Source organism: Solenopsis invicta, chromosome 8, assembly GCF_016802725.1.
Source record: "Solenopsis invicta isolate M01_SB chromosome 8, UNIL_Sinv_3.0, whole genome shotgun sequence".
Taxonomy (NCBI): Eukaryota; Metazoa; Arthropoda; class Insecta; order Hymenoptera; family Formicidae; genus Solenopsis; species Solenopsis invicta.
This window is the reverse complement of record NC_052671.1, coordinates 8,568,810-8,595,167: the sequence shown is the minus strand read 5'-3', so window position 1 is coordinate 8,595,167 and position 26,358 is coordinate 8,568,810. Positions and strand designations below refer to the sequence as shown.

At 36.4% G+C, this 26,358-nt stretch overlaps 2 protein-coding genes across 2 annotated transcripts; both read left to right on the top strand.

The window, feature by feature from the left end:
- Nucleotides 1–64: 64 nt before the first annotated feature.
- Nucleotides 65–4,423, top strand: LOC105207957. The gene is made up of 4 exons (XM_011177653.3): nucleotides 65–1,022; nucleotides 1,983–2,090; nucleotides 2,171–2,353; nucleotides 2,468–4,423. Exons 1-4 carry the CDS (start codon nucleotides 91–93, stop codon nucleotides 2,553–2,555), a joined length of 1,311 nt encoding a protein of 436 aa, XP_011175955.2. The 5' UTR covers nucleotides 65–90; the 3' UTR covers nucleotides 2,556–4,423.
- Nucleotides 4,424–13,572: 9,149 nt separating this feature from the next.
- Nucleotides 13,573–25,851, top strand: LOC105207958. Its single transcript, XM_011177654.3, has 4 exons — nucleotides 13,573–13,946; nucleotides 17,834–18,948; nucleotides 19,682–21,358; nucleotides 24,226–25,851. The coding sequence occupies exons 1-4, from the start codon at nucleotides 13,923–13,925 to the stop codon at nucleotides 24,347–24,349; spliced, it is 2,940 nt and encodes a 979-aa protein (XP_011175956.1). The 5' UTR covers nucleotides 13,573–13,922; the 3' UTR covers nucleotides 24,350–25,851.
- Nucleotides 25,852–26,358: the final 507 nt, after the last annotated feature.

Sequence of the window (26,358 nt, the reverse complement as noted above, 5' to 3'; positions counted from 1 at the left end):
TGGAAATAACTGTTCTCTGCACCAGCTCGTCATCGCAGACGCACAAACGCATTCATTCGCACTGATTGCCGATTTAATCAAACGAGAAACATGTGGTTGCGTAAGATCTCCATGTGTCGCTTCCCTCTTCTTCGTCTCTTGATCGTCGGTCTCACACTCGCGAGGGTCCTCGAAGCGTCTGAAGAGATACGCAAAACGAGAGTCATCTTCGAGGAGACTTCCCCGATGTCTAATCAATATTCCTTCAACGAAACGACGACGTTCGCTTCGTTGTCAGAAGCGATCACCGACAGCGACCGGCAATTGGCATCACCAATCGTCATCGAATCCCGCTCTCTAAACCATTCCGACGTCTTCAAGCCTAGCCGGCACTTGGGTGAGATCGAGCAATCATCCGTTCGAGAGAGCCCATTCAACAACGTGCAACACGTGAGGCTCGGAAACAAGGTTCACCTGGATACGCAGCGCGAGCGGTTTCAGAAAATCCTTCAGGACGGATATCAGGGTGCCTCCAGTCTGCTGGACGAGGCGACGCAGTCGAGCAGAATTAAATTCCAGGACGACGGCGTGGTGCAATCATCGAACATCCGTCAGTCTTTCGACGATCGGCAGACTGTTACAGAGAGTTCGAAATCGCAGTATGACGAAGGTGCCGTTGGCCACGTGCTCGTCGATCAGACGTTCTTTCAAAACGGCGAGAAGCCGGAGATGCAGGTCATATTCGACAAAACGACGACCGATCATCGACCGACCGGTATCTACTACGACGCTTCGAGGTCACCGTATGTCGTCAGTTATTACACCGATCAGAATCAGAATGCTTATCAGCCGGTGTCACAGGAGCCCTTGATCGAGATGATGAAGACCCCGGAGAGCGACGGTGTCATGGTACTTCAGCATCACGAGTCAACTTACACAAGAAAGCGGAAATTTCCCTATCCGTTTTATCAACCGAGTACCGGCGAGTTCAACGATATACAATTCATGGAGGACCCACATTCGACTTATCCGCGAGCGAGAAGGTGAGCTTGTAAAAGTGACATTTATACATGTTTGTTCTCAAAAAACTTGGTAACAATGCCAAGCAGATAATGTTGAACGTTACTTATTTATCTATCTTGGTCACTGAAAGATATTAATTGTTTCTGCTCCTCGATATGTACAGTTTAAGATTTGTGTGTTAATTGCGTTACTTAAACGCGGCCAACCGTATAAATAGTGCTTTGAGTTCAATTAGGGTATTATCATTTTTTTAAATTGCATATTTGTTTTACGATGTGTATTTGCATATTAAGAGAGAGAGAGAGAGAGAGAGAGAGAGAGAGAGAGAGATGCAAGGAATATTATTTAATATCCATTAAATCCCCGGAAGGTAATAAACTTTCTTTAACTAAATTTGTATTATTACCTCGCACTTCAGTATAATTACTTAAACTTACATTTCCTCGAGAAAATCGCAACATAGTGTATTATACATGTATATATAAAATATTTTATACACATATAAAAATATATATTATGTAAAAATAATAACCCCGGTAGAAATTTTATGCATTTCTTGAATAGTTACTGGACAGTTTTATTACTCCTGTTTAGAAACTGAAAAGTAAAACTACTGAGAATCCCAAGATGTAACACTTTGCCTGCAATTACTGCGCACAAAAGATGTGCAAAATCTAATTTTATTTACTGAACGAGAACAGGACAATAAATAGACTGTTTAATTGCATACATTTCTACCAGAGAATCTTACGCGTCGAAACAATATTATACATTATATATTATAATTTCTTAATAATTAGATTATTTCTGTTTACATTTAAATTCTTAACTGTTTAATCCAACTTAAATAGTTTCGTTTAGTTTGCATGACTTTTAAGGCAATCCGTTGGAATCACTTAACAAAACGATTCATCATTTTACGATTTACTCAAGAACGTTATTCTTCTTTCAATTGTGAAACCGCAGTATATCGTTCACAGACCATTCCCTTGGAAGAAGATCGTTCACTTAATTGGTACTATTCTGCCGCTGGGGCTGCTATTGGCGACGTTAAAACCGAATGTCATACGGATCGGCAATGCGACAACGTAAGTCCCGTTTTCCTCATTTTCTCTCACCTCTAACTTAAATATCCGCTTACGTATTTTTTTTTTATCAATTCCGTTAGTCAGCCGAACATCGTTCTCTCGAAGTACCGGATCGCCGATCTGCCGGTCGAACACAAGCAGGCACGCACGCTCGACGATCAATTGACCGTTTGCGAGGATCGATCGGTCTGCGAATTGATCTTGGCCGGCGGTAAGCCACAGTCCAATATCCTCCAAAATGTCCTGTGGAATTTGGCTACCAGGTAATCGATGTTTCCAAGTAGATAATTCTGTCCATTATGTAGACTGCGATATGTTCGAAATAATAATAATAAAAAATAAGAATTTTTGTATTGACAGTATTTTTGTATTGACAGAACTCCGGACGACGTTGCAAAAAGAAATGGCCTTCGTGACGTCTTCAGCGCCGTTAGGAAGAAAGATTGTACGACGATCAGTTGTTAACGACTGCCTAGGAAGCATACACGCGATCTCTCTTTCGTTGATTTATGACGTTAATGTTCGCACATTATGCAAATTTCACGGCTTTATGCGTGAAACAGCGAGAGTATAAAAATCGATGAAACATCATTACACCAATCATACAGAATATTATCGTTTAACATAGATACAATATTTCTAACCATAATATATATCAGCATTAATTATTAATTATTATATATATATATAATTATGTGAAAAGAGATTACTATATAGATAATATCGATATTACATTAGTCACATTATTTATCTTAAATTAAGAAATCGAGTTGAAAAAAAAAAGAATACCTCCGCCTCATTTATTTTCACGCTGGCGTTCAGCTGTAATCATACGCAAAGCATCTTGTAGTTTAATAAGATTCTTAATAAAAACATGATACTGTCAATATATAAACACGATGATTTTTCTGATCATTACTGTCTCGCGACGATTAGTGGAATCTTACCTTTGCGTACCTTTGCAAATGAGCTTCGCGCTCGGGACGCGAAAGTTGTCATAAAATTTCCGAATGAAGAAAGACGAAGAGCGGACTTGAAAGAGCGAAAGAATACCGAGGCAAGCCGGAGGTATGTTATTCGGAAATTCGTTCCGCCCGTGCATCCGCACCGACCTCGTCCTCGCAAGTGAAAGTAGTCGCAGGGTGCAAAAGTAGGTCGCGCGCGGCGTTATTCTACGACAACGCGGCCCGAGAATTTACGGATGCAACGGACTTTCGGACGGCGAATAGGGGCTGGCCAATTATCCCGCACACAGGCCGTACATTACCGCTGACAATAATTACAAGCGGCCGAGGGGGCAACACACGCCGCAGATTTTTAATTAACAAGCTGCCGGCGAGATTAAAACGGGTTAAAACGAATAATACGCGATGGCTTAACGTAATAACGCGTTGCTTGACATTCATTAGTGCTCGATATTTATGTCTTATGAGAGAATGTGTCTTATGAAAAATTATATTGTACATTGTACCGTGTTGTACGGAATGAATCTGTAACGCGTTATTTCTTTTTTTTTTGTACGAATGGATTTCTTTCTCGTCAGAAATCGCAATCAATCTTTCCTAAACAGAAATAAGACTGTCTATGTATTATTGTGTAATAATTAATACGCAACGAGAGGAAGCCAAATTTCTTCCTTTTGTTGCGCATTAATGAATTAGCAGGAAGGTTTCTTGGTGAAATAAATTTTGAAAGAGAGTACGAAACAATCGTACCCTTCACTCAATTTTAAGCGACCTGTAATTTAACACAGAACGTTAATTCGAGTCTTAGATATAAAGATGTATAATGCTAATAACTAGAAAGTCGCAATAAATGACGATCTCTCCCGACATTTTCACTAAGGAAAGAAATGACACCGAATTGGTCAAAGAATCTAAGAAAATAATATGTTAGAAATAGAACACCGCAATTATTACTTTGCACTATATTTAGTCACCGAAAGAATCGGCCTAACACAGCCAGCGATATAAATATAAGATTCGATTTATCGCACGCGAGGAAGGAAGACAAAGGGGAAGGGGGGAGGAAGTAATATAAAATTATACGGCAACTTTTAATCGCGCGATATTATATAACATGTAGAACGTATTACAGTTTCTTGAACGGTATTCGCATGACAGTACACATTTGGAATCCTTTTTTTTTGTCACGCACCCGGAACTGTCAAGTGCATAATCATCATTATTATCATTCGATTACTCCTGTCACTTAGGCTCTGTTATTTAATTAATGATGCTCGTACCACTTTATTACAGGTGACGCGGTATATCTATGGTGGCACCGAAAACGTCAGTTCGGAGTAAATGATGAAATATTATTTCACGCCGGTACATCACTGCGCGCGGCGAAAGTCCGTCAACGGTCGATAAGATGATAATTGGCAATCAAGAGGGACGAATGCCGGATAGGCGTTGAATTTCGGGTCGCGCGTATCAACGCTTCACCATTTTCACTTCAGGAATGCTGCAAAGCCTCGAGTCGCGTTGATAATCAGCCGACCTGTCTCCGACACGGTCTCAAAATCGATTAACGACTTCGCTGAATGAATCCTTTGATCGCCACAAGGACACTCGAGGATTTTTTTAATTTACAGCAAAGAGAAAACGAATTATCTGAGCGCTCCGAGAGGCCCGTTTTCTCGCATCCGCGCTACCGCATCTATATGAATTTATTTGACTAATTAAGCGAAACGGTGGGGTCGTGGCAATATCGCATCTTCTAGATTTGAAGAGACGAGACACAGCTTGCAAAACCAATTAATGTGAGGTCCGCTATTGAAATATATTCTTTACAATTTCTTTCTCTCTCTCTCTTTCTTTCCCCCCTTGTGTCCTTCTCCTTGTATAAATAAAATAAATCTTGAAATTTTTTGCGCCATATCCAAATACATATAAATACGCAAGAAAACAGAAATCTATAAATTTCGTTTTTGCTGACTTGCATAGCCGTTGTCGCGAGTTCGACGACTCGTTTAAAACCACAGTCTGCGTGTTTTCCTCGACAGTATTGTAATACCCGTTCATCTCCGGACCATTTGTCCTCGGCTAAACATTTTTCCTACCTCGAACGAGACTCCGAGAATAGAACGCTTTTTCGTTTTAAAAAACATACGTACATGCATTTATTCTCGGAGTCTCGTTCGAAGTGGGAAAAATGTTTAGCCGAGGCCTGTCGTTAGGCGATACTCGCCCGATATATTAGTATTTCTTGCGTCATCGGGTTTTGAACGAAACCCGAATGTCTCAGGGACAACCAGAAGTCCCAGGAAATCGACGAGTCCTCGAAACAAAGTTTAGTCCTGTGAAATAAAGTGCTTTCCGATCTTGGCATCGAAAGTGAGCCACTTCTTGCCACGATTCTCTACTCCGAAGAGCGACGCGAGTCGCCGTTTCAAGCACAATTGAGCAACGAGATCGCTCGTAAAACGGAAGAGCGCGGCGGTTTCCGCCTCCTTCACGACAAACGCTTCCGAGATTTCCGCCTCTTCGACACCTTTTCACGTCCGAGGAAATGGTGCCAAACGGGCGTCGCGCCGGCAGCGTCCTCAAGCGAAACGCACAATACGAGACGAAGCGACGGCGACGCTTCGCGTTCCGGAACGTAAACGATTTTTCCTGCATCCGCGTAAAAAAGGGAGCTCTCCTTTTAACGACATCATGTGTAAAAAAAAAAAAAAACTTTCACCGTTTCTTCTCACGATTTAAATAGTTCTTTCTAATCCTCACCGTGAAGTTCGTCGAGATGATTAGAGAAGATTAGAGAAAGAGAACGCAAAATAATTATTTTCCCCGACAAATCGCGATGTTTAAACGCCTTTGAACGTCTAATAACACCCGCATTTAAACGCGATTCATATAACACACAATCCGTTTTCACTCGGCGCGGCGACAATTTCACGCTATTTCTATGTGCGATCTCAGATAATGCGAACGGGCAGAGGCACATCTCTCTCCGTGGAGAGATCGCGCGCGAACAATTAAATCGTATAGTCGGCGAGAGAATAATTGTCGGGACGACAATCTCGGCCACATTACGCGAAAACGATCTGTCATACTTAACACGTAGCGCGTACGTGTGTCCTCTATAATGTATATTCAGAAGATCAATATAACCAGGGTAAGCTAATATATTTTTTACAAAGCAAAGAAGGTCCGAAACGAGCAAACTCTGGTTGTACCGTCAATTACAATTGATAACAAAAAAATACACACACACACACACACACACACACATACATATATTCTCCAACCATTTGCTCGTTTTAAATCTTTTTTTGCCTTGTAAGCATAAGCATATATTAAATGAATAAATGTTAATTTTTTTTAACTAATAGTGAATTCGGTTGGACGCACTAGTGTGCACTGGTGCACATTAAAGCCACACATTAAGCACACATAAATCTAGGTAAAGATGTGTATTTAATATAAATATATAAATAGGTTAAACCGTGAAATGTACTTTATTGCTGTTTGATAAAATATATTTTTTATCAAGCAGCAATAAAGTACATTTCGCGGTTTAATCTATTTATATATTTCTATTATTCACACATCTCTATGTGTTTGATAAAATATATATTTTATCATTCGAGATATTTGTATTTTTTTTTTACATTTAGATTAGCTCAGTGTATAACGTCTTTAATGTGCATCAGTGTGTATTAATATAATCCAATCAAATTTGCTATAAATTAAGTTATATGAACAAAAAAACTAATTTAATTAAAAATTACGTTAAAATTAAATTAACTTAAATTAAATTAAAAGTTAATTTTAAAAAATATTATTCATATTACATTAAAAATTTGTAATTTTTTAAAGTTGAATTACTCAAAACAATTATGATATGAATCATCAAACAAATTTAATATTTTATTTGTAAATTAAATTTATATAAAATAAAAAAATATTGTATTTTATGTAAAATTATATTTTTTATGTTATACATTTTTTTCATTCATATAGATAAATTTTTATCTTAGGAAAAAAGTTAATAAATTAAAATTATGCGTTAAAAAAATAACTAGTTAAAATTAAACATTAAACAATTCAAATTAATTAAATTAAAAGTTGTTAATTTTTTAACTCTATTATTTAACTTTTTTATTTTCTTAATTAGTTGTTACCCAATCCTGAATATAAAAATAGAAGAATATTATTTTTGTTAGATTCTAACTCTATCTCTAGCAAAATTTGATTGAAACAAAGGAAAATTTGAAGATTTCATTGTTGCCTTCTTTCAGAAATGTCCTTTAACTTTTAGCAATAAAGCAATGGATTCAAGTTAAAATACATTTAAGAGAAACAAAATTCACGTACTTGCGTCGCGAAAATTCAATTCGTTGGAATCTCTCAATCTTCAGTATTGAATAACCCCGTAATCAGTCTCAGTTTCGCTTTTAATAAGAGAGAAACTTTGCATAAAGTACGGAATGTTATCTGATATCATTATATAAATTTTCTGAGGTATCCCATGCATGTGCTCAGCTTTCACGGTTTTACACTTGAACCTGCCCGTTCTACGACATTGCCAAATAGAAGATAAATATCACATACGATGGCATACCATCGCGACGTGCGAGCCGTCGTCGTTTATCACGAACGACTCTCGTCTTCCTTGTTGCGTTTAAGTGCACGGCCAAACGCACGACGCGACGGCTCGATGCAAGGCTCTTTTTAATATCAGTAAGTTTCACCACGGCGCGGCGGAAGTGATGCGGCTCGCACTGTGAAAGCGCATATCGCGGATAATGTATGCGGATGGCGAGCTTATTTCCACGGATGATCATGCATTAAGGATTGTCGCCGACAATTCTTGTGATTCGACCTGCTATATTTTTTCTGCAAACTATTATACCGATACAATTTATACGTAAGAAGATATCATTCCCCAACAAAATTTCTCTTTACAACATTTTGTTGTAAGTTCAGATATAACAATGGAATTTATTAGTATAAAAACTGACAATCAGCTGTAACCACATTGTTATAGATTACGTTAGTAAATGTTACGATTGTAAAATATTATGTAGACGTGTTGAAATATACTGTACAAACATAAAAATTTATATAATAAAGCTGTAATTAGCAAATATTTTATTACCTTAGAAAAATTACTGTTAAAACAAACATTAAAAAAAAAATTCATTTACTAAGTGCAAAATTGAAAATTATATGTTGCGATTAACGCGCGATTTATTGTAATTATTAGAATTTTAGTAACGTTAGTATTTATTTATTTAGCAATACTTATAATTGAAAGTTCTGTTGAGTGTGCTACAAAATTTTTGTCGTGAGTGCGCGTAGGATGTCTGCGACAATGATGCGTAGGCTCATCATCATCTTCGAGGTATGTCAAGGAAAACGAGTGTGTCGCGAACGATATTGGAAAACGTCGTGAAGGCCTTTGTGCATCATGCGGTATGCGTGGGATACGTACGGTGTACGTATGTACAACGTGATCACAATGCCGAATTATTTTGCTGATTGCAGGCGCAGCGGGAGATATCTCGAGGACGCGGGAGCTTCTCTCGAAAGTCGAGAATAAGGTGGAAATTAAGGAAACATTTGTACGATCCGTACGCTCTGATCGACGATCCGGTCGTAAAAAGACGAATGCCGAAGAAATCTTTTGGGATTTTAAACTCCTTCAGAATACCTGTGTCGCGTTACAAAATCCAAGATCCTTAAGAAGAGTCTCACGTTTTATCGTTAAGGTCGTGTATAATCTGTAAATATTCATTTTTTGTTCGCGACAAACGATTTGGACGCTTCGATGACGTATCGAAACTATTAAAGACGTAGATGCAATTTACGGAGACGCGTTTTTAGACGATCAAGCGTTTTAGGCCGAGATTTTTCGTTAATTGACGAGCTATAAATGTCGAATAACTTATTAACTACATTAAAGTTTACAAATAATTTTTTTAGCTGATATATTTTATTATTATTTCAACAAAATTATTGCTTCTTATTTTGTGATCACTTCCATTAGCTTTACAAAATTGTCATTTACAATAACTGAACTAAACAAAAACATCGCAGAATTTATTAACAATTGATTAGTAGTTACTATTATAATCCCTTGTCATATAAAAATTACATTAATTTTAAATTGAATTTTTTTATACTTATTATTATCTCGTTATATAATTATCATGTTTAATTGCCTGCAGATTAATGGATCATATTGAATCAAGTAATTTTTTTTTCTGAATTCTACTTCAAATTCGGATGTGAACAGAAAAAATAAAATGTTTTAAGCCTAATAATTGTACCATCGTATTCCTAAAAGAGTATTAGTGTCAGAATATTTTCAAATTTTTTTAAAGTTGAAAAAACCTTTGAAATTTTTACTAGCGACCCAGATAGTCTGAAACAGTGAAAAACCGGGTCTACGAAGGATTAACATTAAAATGATAATTTATAGATATACATAAAAAATAGACATATATACAGACAAATTTATACATATAATGAATACATTTAACTTATTTTTATATTGTTAGATTGTTATTTTTTGCTGCATTGTTATTTACCTCGATAATAGTTGTACAATGAGCATTTATAAAGTGTGAAATTGTGTTTCTTAAAAAAAAGTATCAATCAAGAATGCCAGTAACCATCGACGTTTAAGATACAACGAAAGTGGTACGTCTAATTTACAAGTGAACGGAAGACAAATTGAAACTTGTTAGCGCGCACGGATTACTTTACTTTTCAAAGGGGATTAGCCGGCAGTCGTTTCGTACTCTAAAATGTTTCATATTAGATTCCATAAAAGGCACGCCAAAAGTCGGATGTTGACCCTTCGGAGCTGAAAAAGAGAAACTCGTTACATGATCTCTACATGGATCACGACCGAGACCTCTCTCTTCGCTCACATTAAAATGAACTTTCCACCTGTCGGACGACGATAAAACAATGACATTGAAACAAACATATAAATCACGTCACACTAATTTGTAGTTCGACAAGAATTATCAGTAAATGTGTGTATAAATCTTCTCTGATCTTCATCTTTGATGAATATATCCGTTTCCACATCTGTTCGTTTAAATGTGTTTTATAGAAACCGAGGTACGTAGATGCGTACTAAATCACGTATTCGTGATTATAATTTCCAGAGAAAAAATGAAATAAAAGATAGCACGAAGACTATAGGCGATGGAGAGGGATTTAATTCACGAGCAATTTGTTCAACTGCGATAAATACAAACTGCTATAATACACTGTATTAGTCACGTGCTGTATTCAAGAGAACTGCAATTTCTCTCTTTCTCCTCTCGCGTTTATGCGTTACTATGGGCCACACTTACCTACTGATCCATATTACTCAGACGGCGATATTCAAACCATCGTGAGAAAGTTAAAGATTCGGATCTTTTGAAAAATTTATCGATTTTCGATATTGAAATTCCTAAACACATTGAATACATATATGTATATATTGTACATCCTAAATACTTAATGTAAAATATTCATTAAGAGATCTATTTATAAGATAATAATAATTTTTATTTCTTTTTTACTTAATCTTTCTGTCTTTTTTATTCTAAATATTTTTCTTTTTTTTTAATCACAATCTTTTTTATTTTGTTTCCCTTATTTTTTATATTTTTTATTACAATATTATTTTTTCTTATTTTTTTAATATTACCTTTTTCTTGTTCTTTACTTTTTTATTTCATATACTTATTATCCTATACTTATTATAATAAAACATAATAATATTTAAATAAATTTTATATTATAATATTGAAATAAAAATTCACAATATATGTAAAAAAATTTATCGATATATCACATCAGAAATATATGACATAATTTATATATTAGTGTTATCCTTTCTTAAATATTAAAATTTATCATAAACCAGGAAAACGAATAATACATGCATTATTATTTTCGTAAGCTAATTAATTATTGAAAGTAACTTGATCTCGAATAATTGAATACAAAATACATAATTAAATGTATACAAATGATGAATCAAATATTTTCTTTTCCTGTTCTCAGTTACAGAATCTGAGTAAAAAAGTGAAAGTAGATTCTTTGAAATGTGTTTGCACCTTTACATTTCTTGACTCTATAAAGATTACTTTCTCGAAATAACTGTATATATCTCAACATGCTTAATATTTATAAATGCAAATTATTCTAAAATTCGATTTTAATAGTTGTTCCATGTTATATACTTCGTCCGTAATCGTTGAAAGTGTAGAAATAGAATTTGTATTGAAAAAAATCATTTGAAGAAATAAGAAGATAGAAAGGGATAGCATACTGCGACAATAAAAAATTATTAACACTATTAATATCTCGGTTATATACTTCCGTACTACTCCGAAGGTGCTTCAAGTGCTGCGGATAGGAGGAATTGATTATCGATTTAAGCGAGGCAAAAGAGATCAAAGAGATTTCGTCGGAGAGTGAACACGTGGTATTCGCGGCCCGCGGCCAGAATAGGACGTTACACAGGTGTGCATCGTCGTCGTCATTTAACCGATCGACTTTCACTGGCGGGTCTCTGAACTCGCTGGCGGCCTCTCACGAAGAACGCCTCTTCCGGTTCGTCTCGGCCCCTTCGTTCGTGAACTTGAAAATTAAACCGGCTGCCGTCGACGAAGTTTCGCGCGTCTCTGGAATCCCAGAGATAAGAATCTGTACCCGATAATTAAAACTCGCTTGCACGGGAGAGAGAAAAAGAAAGAGAGAGAGAAAGAGAGAGACCGCGCACGATGGCGGAACAATGGTACTTCGAAATGTCTATGAAAACGCGCAATAACTACTGCACTGTGCGACTTTCCTGATGAGTCATTTTAAACGCGACGGAAAAGAACAATTATGTTTGACATGATTTATTTTATCCGTAAGTAGAAGAACAATGCAACAAAGAACAATGCGATATCTCCAAAATATTTGTAATTATGCATTTTGTAATAATCTGTAATAACAAGAAAATTGTTCAAGCTTACAACATCATTTTCTTTTTAATTTAACAAAAATTACTAAATGCACTTGATCATGCATTAAACAGAAGAAACGTCCAGAACTGCACGCAAAGCGAGATAAGTCAATGCAAATGTGACCATTGAGAATACACCGCCGTGAAATCTTGACTGGTTTGTTTCTAGTGTTGTGCCAAAACAAAAGTGTAAAATATTTTTGAAATGAGATATCGTGAATTAATTTAGAAGAATGAATTGCCAGAAACTGCCAGTGGAGAACGCAACAACATCTTTATCTGCGTATATTAATGCATTAAAAATAAAATAAAATGCTGCAATATTATTTGTAGAGATTTTTATTTATGTTTCATAAAATTATTTATTTTTGTAATTAAATTAATTTAATTAATATTTATATTTAAGTAGAAAGAAGATAAATCTATAAAAATGTGCAAATTTAAAAAATCAAAAAAACTATAAATCTATAAGACTATGTCCTATAATTCTATAGAAAATTGCTATATAAGATATTCTCGTATTTTGGAAGTTTAGAAACTGTACAGATCCGATAGCTCAAATCGAAAGCGGTGCAAAAATCAAAAAATGAAGAGCGACATATGAGTACTGAGAAAGTACTTAAGAGGAGAGGAAACCGGAGATAAAGATGTAATGACGTGGTCCAATCGTCGTCCTGAATGTGCAAATTCTTCTTCGCCGGGTAATTGGAGCAAACGGAAGTAACGCATTATTGCCGCGAATTAATTTCGTCACGGTATAAATAAAAGGTGCTTTAATTTGCGGAGGTATCGCGCGAAGGATTTGCTTTTATTTTCTATACTATCACGTCCCTTTCTCTTTCTCTCTTCGAGTTCTTCTCGAATAATAAAATGTTTTCGGCAACTCATGTAAATAATATTCTCCTAAAAGTTGTTTACGCGACATAACAAACTGTTTTTCTTTTTTACTAAACAGTACCTTTGACATTTGAAGATTGAGAACTCAGATTTGCATAGAAATTACACAAATTAAATACAGGTCCTTTTTCTCATATTTTTGGCACGCAAAAGGATGAAAGACGAACCGTTAAAAGAATTCTGAAAAAGAGCTCTCTAAAAAAAAAAACTGTTTTTTTTTTTAAATACGGCATAGTTTTCTCTTCCATTTAACACTTGTCATACTTAAATCGTGTATAGAAACATCTTCAGTTGCGCTTCCCCCTTTTTCTTCACCCCTAGCTTGTAAATAAATTGTAAATGAAATGTGTAACTTTAAAAAAAAAAAGGATTATTTTCCTTCCAGAAAGATTAACGCCATTCATGACGGATTAATTAATATATTAACGATTTAATATTATCAATAATTTTAATTGTTCCGAGTGTGTCCCTTAAATCTCCTGGATAGCGAACGATAAGAGGAGAGTCAGCCTCCCCTCTATCCCCGGAAGGGTTAAGCGCGGACGTCTCACGCCGCTACGGAAGAAGACGGAGGCGGGCGCGCGAGAAGTAGGTCGGAGAGAAGTCTCGCTCATACGTTGATCGGGCGCACGAGGAGCCGCCGGCCGAGCGACTCCGTCAGTCTCGCGAAGATATTCCGGGAGTCAACAGGTGCGATAGGAGCCAGGGAGCACTCCGGAGAGAGAGAGAGAGCGCGCCCCTTCGTCCTCTTTCCTCTTTGCTTTCGTCCGAAGGAACCGGAGCGTAGATACTCCGCGGATACGCGCAACGTTTCCTAATTCGCGACGACGACAAGCGGTGACAGTCGCGTATCATGCAGTCCTGAAGAAAGTATCTTCATTTTCCCCCCGCGGACCTCGTGCATCTTCCTCCGCGCCGTTTCGTACTTTTTATTTATCACAGAGATCGCTGGGAAATTCAAGAAACATGGCGACGATAAGAAGATACCAGGTAAACATTTTTTCTTTCTTTTTCTCACGTGTGTGACGCATCTCGGAGTTTAGGATGACGTGATTTTGGTAGAAAGTTTTTTCTATCACATCCGCGTTGTTAAACGCGGGGGAAAAAAACTGAATTGAGAAATAAATTGTTAACTTGATTAAATTTTTCAATTGGATTAAATCTCTTTGGTTTCAAGTATTTATGTATTTGACTCAATATTTTACTTGAATACACAAATTATTTAAACTTCAGTCTAAGGATTTATTATTTAACTTACCTACATACGTGTTTAACTTAAATACATGAATACTTGAACCGAAGAAATTCAATCAAGTTGAAAAATTTAGTCGAACCAACAACTTTCTTTTCCTCAATGTGGAGGAGAAAAAGAAACTGTGTGAGGGAAAAAAATGTTCCTTTTTATTTTTTAATACAGAAGCTCTTAATTATTGGTTCGGCGAAGAGTCTCTCGCGAAAGAGTCAGTCAATAGTGAAATACTCCGAGTTAAGCAGTTAATTGATTTACAATGTAAGCGATTATTAGAAAAATTGTTTCTTTAAGCTGAAAGAAGCATTTCTTTATTGCTTTGACAACCAAGTGCGCTTTTATTACCCCTTTCACGCGCGATATCTGCAGAACGTTAATGATCTCACCCGTTGAGACTCCCATTGAATGGGATTTTACACCTTTTACGCGGCATCTACGGTACATTAATGATCTCACCTGCTGAAACTCTTATAAATGAGACACTAATAAGACCGCATGATTAATTAATTCGTAAAAAAGTGCGGATAGTCCATCGCTTCCGTTAGTTACGTAAACGTATACGCGCGGTTATCTCTGCTCACGATCGGCGCAATAACGAACCGTAAACGATACCGCACGATTGATCGCAGGTTAAATCTCGATCATCTCACGCGTGCCCGTGCTTAATCGATCGAGACGCGTGACGAAATCCGATCTTTTCACGATCGTCGATATAGACGGTGGAGCGTAGGAGGTTTCCAGGCGAACGAGCGCGACGGTCATCGGAACAAAAACTAGATCTAGGCTTAATTGCCATGCAATTAATGTCGACCCCTGGACTTTCTGGAGCGGAAACCACGAGTGACATGCATCAGTGTGCCATGCATATTGTTACTCCGCGTATTTCGCTTTAACTGACCGGGATCTCTTTCGCGTCTCGCACAGTGAAATTTCGGTTCTTCAAAAGAAAAATAGAAAAATAGAAAAATATATACACAACTATTTCCGTTCGGAAATAAATAAATAATAATTAGTTACTTATTAAGTACTTTAAACTTTGTTCAAGATTAAATTTAAATAAAAAGATCAACGTTCAGATGGGAAAGCGTAAAAATATATCAAATTTAATGTAATTTAGTAAGTTGAAGAGACACTCTTAACTCTCCAACGATTTTTTCGCTGGTTTTCTAGTCCAATCGTGTCACTGGTACCTGATAGTTTTTTTGAATGGGTTTTTGGGCTTTAGAGAATCTAAAAAATTCTGGTACACTCTTCCAACATTCCAGAACGATTTTACAACTGTTTGGTTCAAAACGTTATTTGTTTGTTTTGTAGTGTTCAAATTGGACGGTTAATAACTAAAGAGATAATTCCGAGTGTTTTAATTATTTTTGCCAAAATTTCCTAGGCTCGACGAAATATAATTACTAGTTGGATTTCGATTTACGCTCAGGCAAGATTTTAAATTATTTCAAACGTGCAATTACAGAATTGCATTTTTGTTCTTGGAGTGCTTTCAAAAGGACAATTCCAATCAATTAAATTCTAATCTTTACGTAAACGAGACGAATGAATGAATGAACAGTCACTATTGAAATTAATACGATTACGACGAATGCTCTATCGGCTATATCAATATGAGATATCAATAACCAACAGTCGTCTATCGAAAGTCATCGGAATGGAAAAAGTGGATCGTCTCGCGTAAGTACTCCCTGTTGACGTATATGTATAGGTACGACACGCACCGGCCGTAGACGAGTTCACGCACGCGTGTTTCGCGCAAAACGTGCACGGGGAAAGCATGTCGTTCCATTTCACTTGCCGTCGGAGCACGCTCGGTCCAGAGCCACCTTTCACGATTTTATTTCATTTTATCCGCTTTTTGCGCGTACGCGATTAGAAAGTATTTTTTTTTCCGCCGTGTAACACACAACGTCGAACTTCAAGTGCGCGCACTTCAACCGGCCGGATGTTCGGAGGTTTTCTTATTAAGGACTTTGAGTGATCTCTAAAGGTTGCACTCCAAATGATCATTTTCTTTTATGGAGGATACGGGATGCTAATCGAGCAAATTTATTAATTAATGAATGTACCGGGGCAACCATTGATTCGAGAAGATGATCGCCGCTATCAATTTTATGATCTATAATACATATTTGCATTTCTTCCGTTACGCTTCTGTCACCTAGTTTCGGTACGTCGAGATGATATTTTATAATTCACGCGATGAGTCAGCTGCAGATTTATGGCGCGATCGCGCGAGGATTGTCAGCTGCGCGTAATTCCAATCAGGGATAATCGTCACGTTTGATAATAGAAAGTAACCCGCCGCTCGGTTACTACATTGCTATTTTCTAATGCCGGGAAAGAATGCCGGCAATTTCAGCGGGCTATTAAATTTCTCTCGTCGCCGAACCGCTGGAGCGTTGCCGCACCGATGATGATTCGACCGATTCATCCGTTACGAATAAATCGACGATGCGCTGACGAGAGAGAAAGAGAGAGAGAGAGAGAGAGAGAGACCTCGACTTGCGAACCACGCAGCTAAATATTTGCCGGCGTATTTATTTGTGTATCGCGCGCAGATTTCCAGGGACCCGTAAGGCCGACTTTCGAAAACCTTTTTAAATCTCATTTCGCATTCCGGTCGTCTCCGTTTGTTCTTCAATTGTCGAAGCGCAATCGTGCATGTACGCAACATCAAATGCATACGCTCGCGCAAGCATTATGGTGCGCGGTATCTCTGACAAACCGTCGCATTACCCCATTGCACCGATGGAAATTATCAAACAATCCAAGCCGATCGTAAACTCGAATGAACGAACAATGCAAAGTTGCTCGTGTAATTGAGCAACTTTGCATAGCTCTAAAGTAAAGTTCAGACAAAAGATTCATCAAGCAATGTATGTTTGATCTATTCGAATAGTTCGAAGTAAGAAAAAAATGAACATTTAGTTCGAATGTTTCGGACAGTTCGGACTTACGTAAGTAATGTCAATAAAGATTTGTTTCGGTTGAAATTTGGACAGTTTGGACGGCAAAGAAAATTGGAAACGTAGTATGCGTTGGAAATAAAAGAGTTTTTCACAGTAAAAAGTAAAATGTAAAAAAGGTCCACTCTAAATTTTATGTTAAAATAACTCAAAAGTTAAGTTAAAATAACTTAAAATAAAAATTGTTTTAACTTAACTTTTGAGTTATTTTAACATAAAATTTAGAGTGAACCTTTTTTTATATTTTATTTTTTACTGTGCACGAATTTTCTTTTACACACTAATATTTCGAAAATTTAAGTTTGAATTATAATTTCGAACTTTCAGATCCGAAGTGAGTTTCAACAGTTCGAGAAGTTGAAATTATTTGACGTTTATCCTTCAGATTTGAATTGTCCAAACTATTGAATCACTATTCCAAGCACTAAATTCCAAAGTAACATTTCTCAATCATGTTTCTTTTAAATTTCACATTACATCATGAGTATTGAAAAAAAAAGTTTAGATAATACTGTAATCATTAGACATTGTTAACGTTAAATAACCAATTCAACAGTAAATACTACATCTTATAAAAAATATAATTTAACAAATACGAATTATATTCAAGAATTATGACAAAACTTATGCTATGCAATTTAATTTAATTTTAGATTGCATTTCTTCTGTTCTTCGTGGCTTTGGCACTTGGCACATGTCATAGCGAGTTACCTAAGCCAAGTTATACCAGGACGATGTTGAAGGTCTCTCGAAGTCTTCCGGGTGAGACGGAAGAGCTGAAAGTGCGAACGAGTGAAGGCAGCATGGCTACATTAATCGTCAAACGACGTGACAAATCATCGTACGCCAACGACTCGAAGCTTTCACCAAAACCTGCTCAAGAAGAATCGAACGTTACCGTAGAAAATAAAGGAAACTTCTCGGTAAATGCGCAGAATAAATCGATGCTCAATGATAAGACAGACGAAGCTAAAAGGAAGGATGAAGTTCGAAGAATCGAGGAGGCCCAAGTAGAACAGATCAGGGCGATGGTCTTCAAAGCTTCGGAATCGAAGAATGAAAAGTTGAAGGTCAATCAAACCGATAAGATATCGGCATCTGAGAGAAGTCAACCTATCAGTGTAATCGATTACGGGAGTTGGACGCCATTGGATGCAGACGGAAGGGCTTTGAAACGGGAGGAACCGAAGGAAGAGAAGGAGAAGGAAGAGGAGGAGGAGTATCGCAATTGGAAACCGTTGCAGACGAATTTACAGAGTACCGTCGAGGAGAGGGAAAATTATGATAAGTTGGGTGAGACTAAATTCGGCAGCGGTATCTTATTCGCCAAGAACGTCCAGGACCGAACTCAGAGGAATTTCGAGCTCGACGATCAAAATGTTGCGAACGATGGCATGTTTCATTATATGTATATACCTCATATAACGTCCACGAGGACGAATATTGGTGCCAATCTATTGAAAAATCGAGATGGTAAAGCCGTGCCTCCGGAGGTGATTGTACGATCGGAAATCAATGTAAAGACTACACCGAAGAGATCGCCCATGTCACTAGACATTGATGGTACGCCAATAATTCACGGTACGAGAGTGCCTGACGAGCCTGACGACAAAGTGCAGACTTGGCGAAACGCTCGAGTTATCAATAATAAGTTGATTACTCCCGAGAGCTCCCTGACGAATGCCCCAAATTCTGCTGCTGAGGCTTTCGACGATACCGCGGAGAAGAGGCAGAAGTTTGAGAAGTTCTTTAAGGATGTTAATCGAAGGTAAGGTAAAATATGATTTATAACAAATCAGTCGAGTATTACTTAAGCATCAAAGAAATTTTAAGAATGCTTATACATAAAAACCTTTAACTGCTTAATTCTGTGCAAGCTGCATCTTACTGTTATTAAATAAATTTCTATCTGATTTTACTCAAAAATATCTTGTAAGTGAAAAATATATCGATATTCTTATATTTTATTTTATTTTTTTTATGTCTAATCTTTTTTTATAATAAGAAATATTACAATGATTAATATTAGAAGTATGCAAATAATTCGAATTTGAATAGTTTGAGAATTTTAAATCATCGATGATTCGATTTCAAATCGATTGCTTACTTTTATTGTTTTATTTATATCTCCTGCGCGACCAATCTTATATCAACGCATACCATTCTCGTGCTTGATTTTTAAACGTTTTTTAATCTTATAAGCTATAAAACAATTTGTGCCAATAGATACAATTGTCTTTGTAAATTTATATAAATAAATTGAAATAAAATTTACTGATACACTCTTAAAAATAACGCGTGGAAAGTGAACGTATGCAATACTAGTCACTAGAAAATTGAACAAAGACTTGCCAATTAAAATTACTTATCGTATCTAAATAAATATAGATGCTGATAAAATTTAATAATCATACAAATCAATTTAGCTATTTATTAATTATACAGATCATGAGCTATCTCAAACTTGTTACAAATTTCTGATTTCGTATTACTCCCTTCAGGTATGGTCGCAATTATGACGAAGAAGCCCGCAACATATACTTCGAGTGGGACCCAAGGAATTACAAGAACGATGCCTTGAAAGCCGAGGTCTATGAGCCACGCAACGATCATTATCGCGCGAGTATTCACAAGAGGATGCTGCACCCGGACAGCATCGCGAGCTATCCAATTTCTCAACGTTACACCCCCGAGAGTCAGACTATTGCGCCGGTGGCGCTGAAGGCCGGTGCCCGCGCGCCGGTTCTCCAGTACGCCCATCCAGAGCTGGGCGTGCAACCGGCCAAGATCTTGAAGAACGAGAAACGCCGACCGGACAATTTTCCGGAGAGCCAACACTCGTTCACCGAGCAGCGTCACAAGAAGAAGTACGTGCTGAACAATAAGAACATCGTGGACAGCTACACCACGAAGAACTATTATCCGAATCAGCATTTCTATGGTTTGAAACGACCATATGAGCCACCCTTCTGGGTGAAAATCTCCGAAAATCTGAAGAATCAATTCTCCACCGGAGTCGAGAAGGTTTCGCAGTTCACTAGGCCGGTAATCGATCCTTTGGTGGAGGCTACTCATAAGATTTCGCAGAATCTCGGTCTGTCCAAGGGTAAGGAGGCTCAGGACAAGATCGACACGGTATCATCAGGTAGTATCCTGATACCAGCTCTAGGTCTTGTCGCATCTGGCGCCGCGCTTGGCATAGGCGCTGTAGCGGTCGGTCGATATCTCGACGTCGACGTTCTCAAACGATCGAACGTGGACGACGACGATCTGGAGCACAAGCGTGCCTTGGAAGCCGGAGCGTACCTAGAAACGCTCGAGAACGAGAATCCAAGATCGAACGAAGCGACGCCGCAAACCCTGTACATTCTGCAAAACGTTCCTCAGAACGATAAAGTGGAAAACCAGGGTACGGACTCAACAGAAAGCGACGGAGTCTTCTTGATTCTAGAGGAGGACAAGCGAAACGCCGAGAGGATTGAGAATCGAGAAAGTAAACAGTTGGTGGACGAAGCTGATTATATGGCGACCAACAGACGTAGAAGAAGAAGTCTTGACTATTTGGACATCTTCAAGACGAACGTCGACATGAAAAATTTGGTCCGCAGGAAGCGCTTTCAGAGGAAAGGAGCCGATTCCATCAGCGAGATCGTGGAAATCGATTTGCCCGCTGGTTCAGATCGCATCGACATCACCGAATTCTTGATTCCGAAGAAGAAACACTTGAGTGAAAATGCTGTTCTAATTGTCGAAGATAGCTCGAAGATCCCGTCAGAAAATCTTCAAGTGGATACGTCGAATCAGAATGTATTGAAAAATATCGCGATGATCGATGATAGTTCACGGGATACAGCTTCGATAAACGAAAATAATGAACAACAAAGAAGAAATCAGGGAGTCGACGATGCTTTTTTCGTGTTGGACACATCGCAAGTTCTCAGAAGTAATCTCGAGAAGGAAACGATAAACGAGAGACGAAAGCGAAGCGTCGAAAGTGATCAGGAGCTTCTGGACGCGTTGCAGAATCTGGAGAACGCGGAAGTGGCGGAAGTCGCTCACATACCGGGCGATTGGACGAATACGCCCTGCGCGAAGAGAATATTTTGCGACACGATGATCCAAAGAGGTTCCGACGCCTCGGTGCTCATGGAGAAAAAGATGGCGGCGTTATTAAGACTGTGAGTACTTTTGATCTATATTTCTTTTACTTATAAGAGATGCAACATCTCTATTTTAATATTTTACATTCGGAGATGGTTGAATGAGAATGCAGTTGTTATAATCTCTAAGTACACAATATTTCTAGAATATTATTAAAAATTAAAATAACATTATGTATATATACTATTAACATTCCAAATAAATTATTCAATATTATTGTTTAATTATTGGAAAAATTGTATTAATGTTATATGTCCATTTTTACACAATATTTGTAGTATATTATTTCAATATCTGTGGAATATTATGAAAATGTTCTACGAATTTTATTGTGGACAAAAATAATGTACATTATTATGTGTAAAGTATTTATAAACTTTATAATTATCAAATTCAAAAGTTATAACATTCTTACTAATTTAAAATATTGAAGTAAGTAATATTATGCGCTTGTAGGAATCGGATGAATATAGTTTAAATCAATTTAATAAATTATATAAAACTAAAAAAAATTTTAACGGAATAAAAAGATATTTCAGTTGTTTATCTCTTTTACATCTCTATTTATAAATTATTATTTTTTCTTGTCAGTCATTTGTCTTTTAATTCATTTATTTTAAATTTTTGACACAATGTTATTAAGGCACATTCTGCACTTAAATTCTTCGATTCTCATTTCTTTTTTTATTAACATAATTTTTAATTTTGAAGTAGTATATTATTTATAACTGTTTGTTAAAGAAACTTATCAACGATAAGTTTCTATACTGTGACAATGATAGATTGCAATATTATATCAGAAAGTGTAATTTCTTATTAAAAATATTGTAACTGTATAATCGTTTGATTTTTGATTGATGGACGTTTATAAAGTAAAACTCGTAATCGCACGTATATTACGGGTATTGCACTTATATGCTCGATTTATTAACATTGCGATACTGCAAACCGTGTTTCTTGGTAATGATAACTTGGGTTACGATAAACGATCGCATCAATTCTCGCAGTGTTCTCGTGAAATCGTACAAGTCGAACTATCAGGCATTCGAAGCGTCAACGAGACGCCGATAACAGCCAGTCGGACGGAACTATAGTCCGACCCGTGGATAACTTTCTTCCAGCTTTCGCCGACGACGTCCTACTGACTGATTCGACTTTTACCTCTTAGCACAGTTTCACTGTGTGCGCACGCGCTGCGCCCTGTCCGCTATCGTGCTGACCATGTGCGATAGAAAAAAGGAAGATCGGCGAGAGAAAGAGAAAGACTTCTCAAACGTGTTATCAAAAACAAAAGAAAAGAAGAGACGGGGAGAAAATATTGCGTGTAGCCGATGCGATAATTTACTTACTTCGTCGCGCTCGTCTCTCCTTTCTCGTTCTTCCGAATCGCGAATAATTCCTGTCAGATCGCTTTTTGATATAGTGTCACAATAATTAATCGAAATATGTCATTTACATGATTTATTGTATCTAAAATTTACCCAAGTATCGAAAATATTTATTCGTAATTATCCGTACAGCACAGAGTAGCAAAAACATTGAAATGTTGCTACAATGTTGCTACAATGTTTCAAAAATATTGCAGCAACGAAGATTGCTGTAATGTTTCAGCAACATTGCAGCAACATTGCAGCTACGATAAAATGTCCGCTTCAGAAATATTGATGCGTAATGTTGCAGCAACATTGCAGCAATACATATTTAATGTTGTATTAAAGTTGCTGCAACATTACGTATTTCTGAAGCGGACATTTTACCATTGCTGCAACGTTGCTGAAACATGGCGACAATATTTTGTAATGCTCTTTCTATGCTGTGCTGTATGGGTATGTATTAATAACATAACGACTTAATTAAATTCGTAACGAATACAAATGATGATAATAATATAATATATTTTCATGTACTTTTCTACTAATATCGTTCCAATATAATCAAGTCTGTTTCACCTGTCTTTTATTTTCGATCAGCTTGTAACTTCGAGAAAGTTTCATTGAGAAAGATTATCCGGCTGAGTATCCCGTGTAAGTTTAAAACGGGATAAGAGAGCTCAAGTTCTCGCGAATAATTCCAACGATATTACGTGTTCGTTGTCCGTGAGTGGATTTTTAATGAACAAATATGGCATTTCCTGTACCCACAACATGTGAAACGCCACGCCGTTATTTGATTCAATTCATCGCAAACACGTATATCGATGAGAGAGCGACATTATATCATGTACTATGTTGTAATGCATACTATCTCTGAGCAAGCAGTTCTCAACATACGTGACGAGAATTTACGGAATAAACCGCATTTCTAAAAATAGCGAGAATTGCAATGTCCAATAAAAGAAGGATATTGCAATATTTCTTTTGCCAGCTTTCTGGTCACGATTACATATGCTTTTAAAATTTTAAAATTCCTCCAAAACAAACCCGCCTCTCTCTTCCAATCTTGTACATTCGTCAATCATATAATTGATAAATATTAAATTAAAATAGAATAAATATTTTGAAATAAAGTTTAATTAAAAAATCCTGCCTTTTTTTACTCACAATAGTTGAAGAATAATGTTGTCTTTTAAGAACACACAATTTAAATATTGCTTTATATAATTATAATGAATTATAACTCATTACTAATTAATTAGTGTCTAATTTAGCATACAAGTACTTTTAAATTAGCTTGCATATCTCGAGTCAGTCAGTGCGCCCTAAAGAAAGCGAGTTAATTGGAGCGAGCGATCGTTAATGGGGAACACGGTGAGAAGATTAAAAGATTCGCAATCTAGTACACACCTAATTAGTAATTAACTGCGTACGGTCATTTGTCGAAGTGTGTCTCCGACTTTCTAATGGTTAGCTATCCTGTACTAATCGGCATTCGCGCGTACTTACAGAATCCAACCTGGAGCGGCCGTACAAGTGTCCAGTCATTTCGAGGAGGTCATGAACGCTGTCAGGAGACATGATTGTTCCAGCTTCCTGTGTCCACAGGCGAAACCTGGCAACATCTTCTTTTAACTCTAGTTAGATTCTGCTAAAAAAAAAAGTATTCTGCTTCTGTTAAAGGGATTAAACAGTCAAATTGCTTCAAAATAAAGATCTTCTTTACGAGTCAATTGCAAAGAAATGAAAGCACATCCAGATTTATCCTTTTATACAATGTTTATTGTTACCATGAAAATAGAAAACATTGCTATTAAACATGTATACAATGTATATTTAAAAATAGCTTGGATTTAAAAAAAGGATGACTATATAAGAATTTGAAAAAGTGTGTTCTATCTTATAGCGAATACAGAATTGAGAAAACATTTTTTTCAAATTATCGTATAGTCGTTCCTTACGTCACATCATTTTTTAAATATATATGTATATATATTTATTGGTATTAAAATATAAATAAAATTGGTAATAAATATATATGTGTATATTTATAATCAATTTTTTTCTATCTACCTGATAGCAATAAACATTGTATAAAAGAATAAATTTAGATATGCTTTTATTTCTTTGCAATTGACTCATATACATATAAAGAAAATCTTTATTTTTAAGCAATTTGACTGCCTAATCCTCTTAACGTTTCTGTTGCGTTTGCATCAGAATTTGCAGAATTTGCTCTTCATTTTTTCGATGCAGCATTAGAAACTACTGTTGCCTCGACATTTTTGTTAGAATAATTATTTCGACGAATTATATCAACGGAAAATATTTTTGAACCAAAAACACCTGTAAATGCAAATCTTGTATGATTATTAAGATTATGCGAACTCTCCTTAGCAGCGTTCATCAACTAACAAAACAAAGAAACGAACACAAAGCACGATTTAAAATGAGTTTAAACGTTATTTAAACTCGTCGATGCTCATAAATGCCAATAATAAGTAAAGAGATGCAAAAGCCTTTCTTAAGGTTTGCCAGATATATTAAATTCGTATGATACGTATATGAAGTACTTTTTGATTAGTGAAAATTTGCGACTCGCGTGATTAGGTGCATCCAAAGCGTCACATTCAAGAAAATTCTTCATTAATTTGTGATTGCAATGATTTTGCAATTAAACACGTTTTCATCAAATACGCTGAGGCGCTCGAATACATCGAGCCAAAACTGTACATACTTGCCATCGAGGCGATTTTATTTAATATATACGCATACTTGTAACTTAGATAATTTAAGTATAGAATTTAAGAGAGAGAATGATAAGCTTGGCGGTAAGCGAGTTGCATTTTCTGCAATTTTCACAATGTTCACTATATCATGGAATTTCCTAATTTTCCTTCGGTGAATATTTCCGCCTGTTGCTTCATCTCGTCTCCGCGTTCTGTCCGAATATAAATTATATCGTGCGTGATGTGTAATTTATATCGACGCGCTGAGATCAGAACGTTACTTACATGAGAATGTTATTAATTCAAAGAAAGGAATGTCGCCAGCTGTAACGAGAATATATTTATTTCCGCCTTTAAATAATATTGTATTTGTATAAGCCAACGAATAAATAATATTTTCTATGACAACACGTGTAGTGTCTGAGTTTTTGCTTCACTCTTATGTTCTTCAGTGATATCTCTTTGTTAATTTTGAACAATCGCTGAAATTTAAGTACTGTAGTACGATCATAGACTTTATAAGTATGGACTGGCGATACCAGCAAGATCGTGTCTGTATTTTTCTTTCTATAAATGTCCAGAAATATTTTTCACATATTATACATTGATATATTCTGATTGATGCATACGCTTTTACTGACGAGTGCAATGTATATTACTGGACCTTCGTAAAAAGAGAAGCTATTAAAAAGTACGTTTCTCTCTCTAATCTCCTCCAGACACTATTTCCTTGCAAAAGCTATAGCAATTGTCAGTCCACATTTATAAAGTCTATGACTAAATCTCACTGGGTAATTTTCAAAGTTGGCAAAATTCTACATTTTTTAATAAATTTTTCAATATTAAAAATTAATATCAAATATAACAATATTTAGATCTTTGATATTTCTTCAGTTTATATTCTAAAGTTTATGT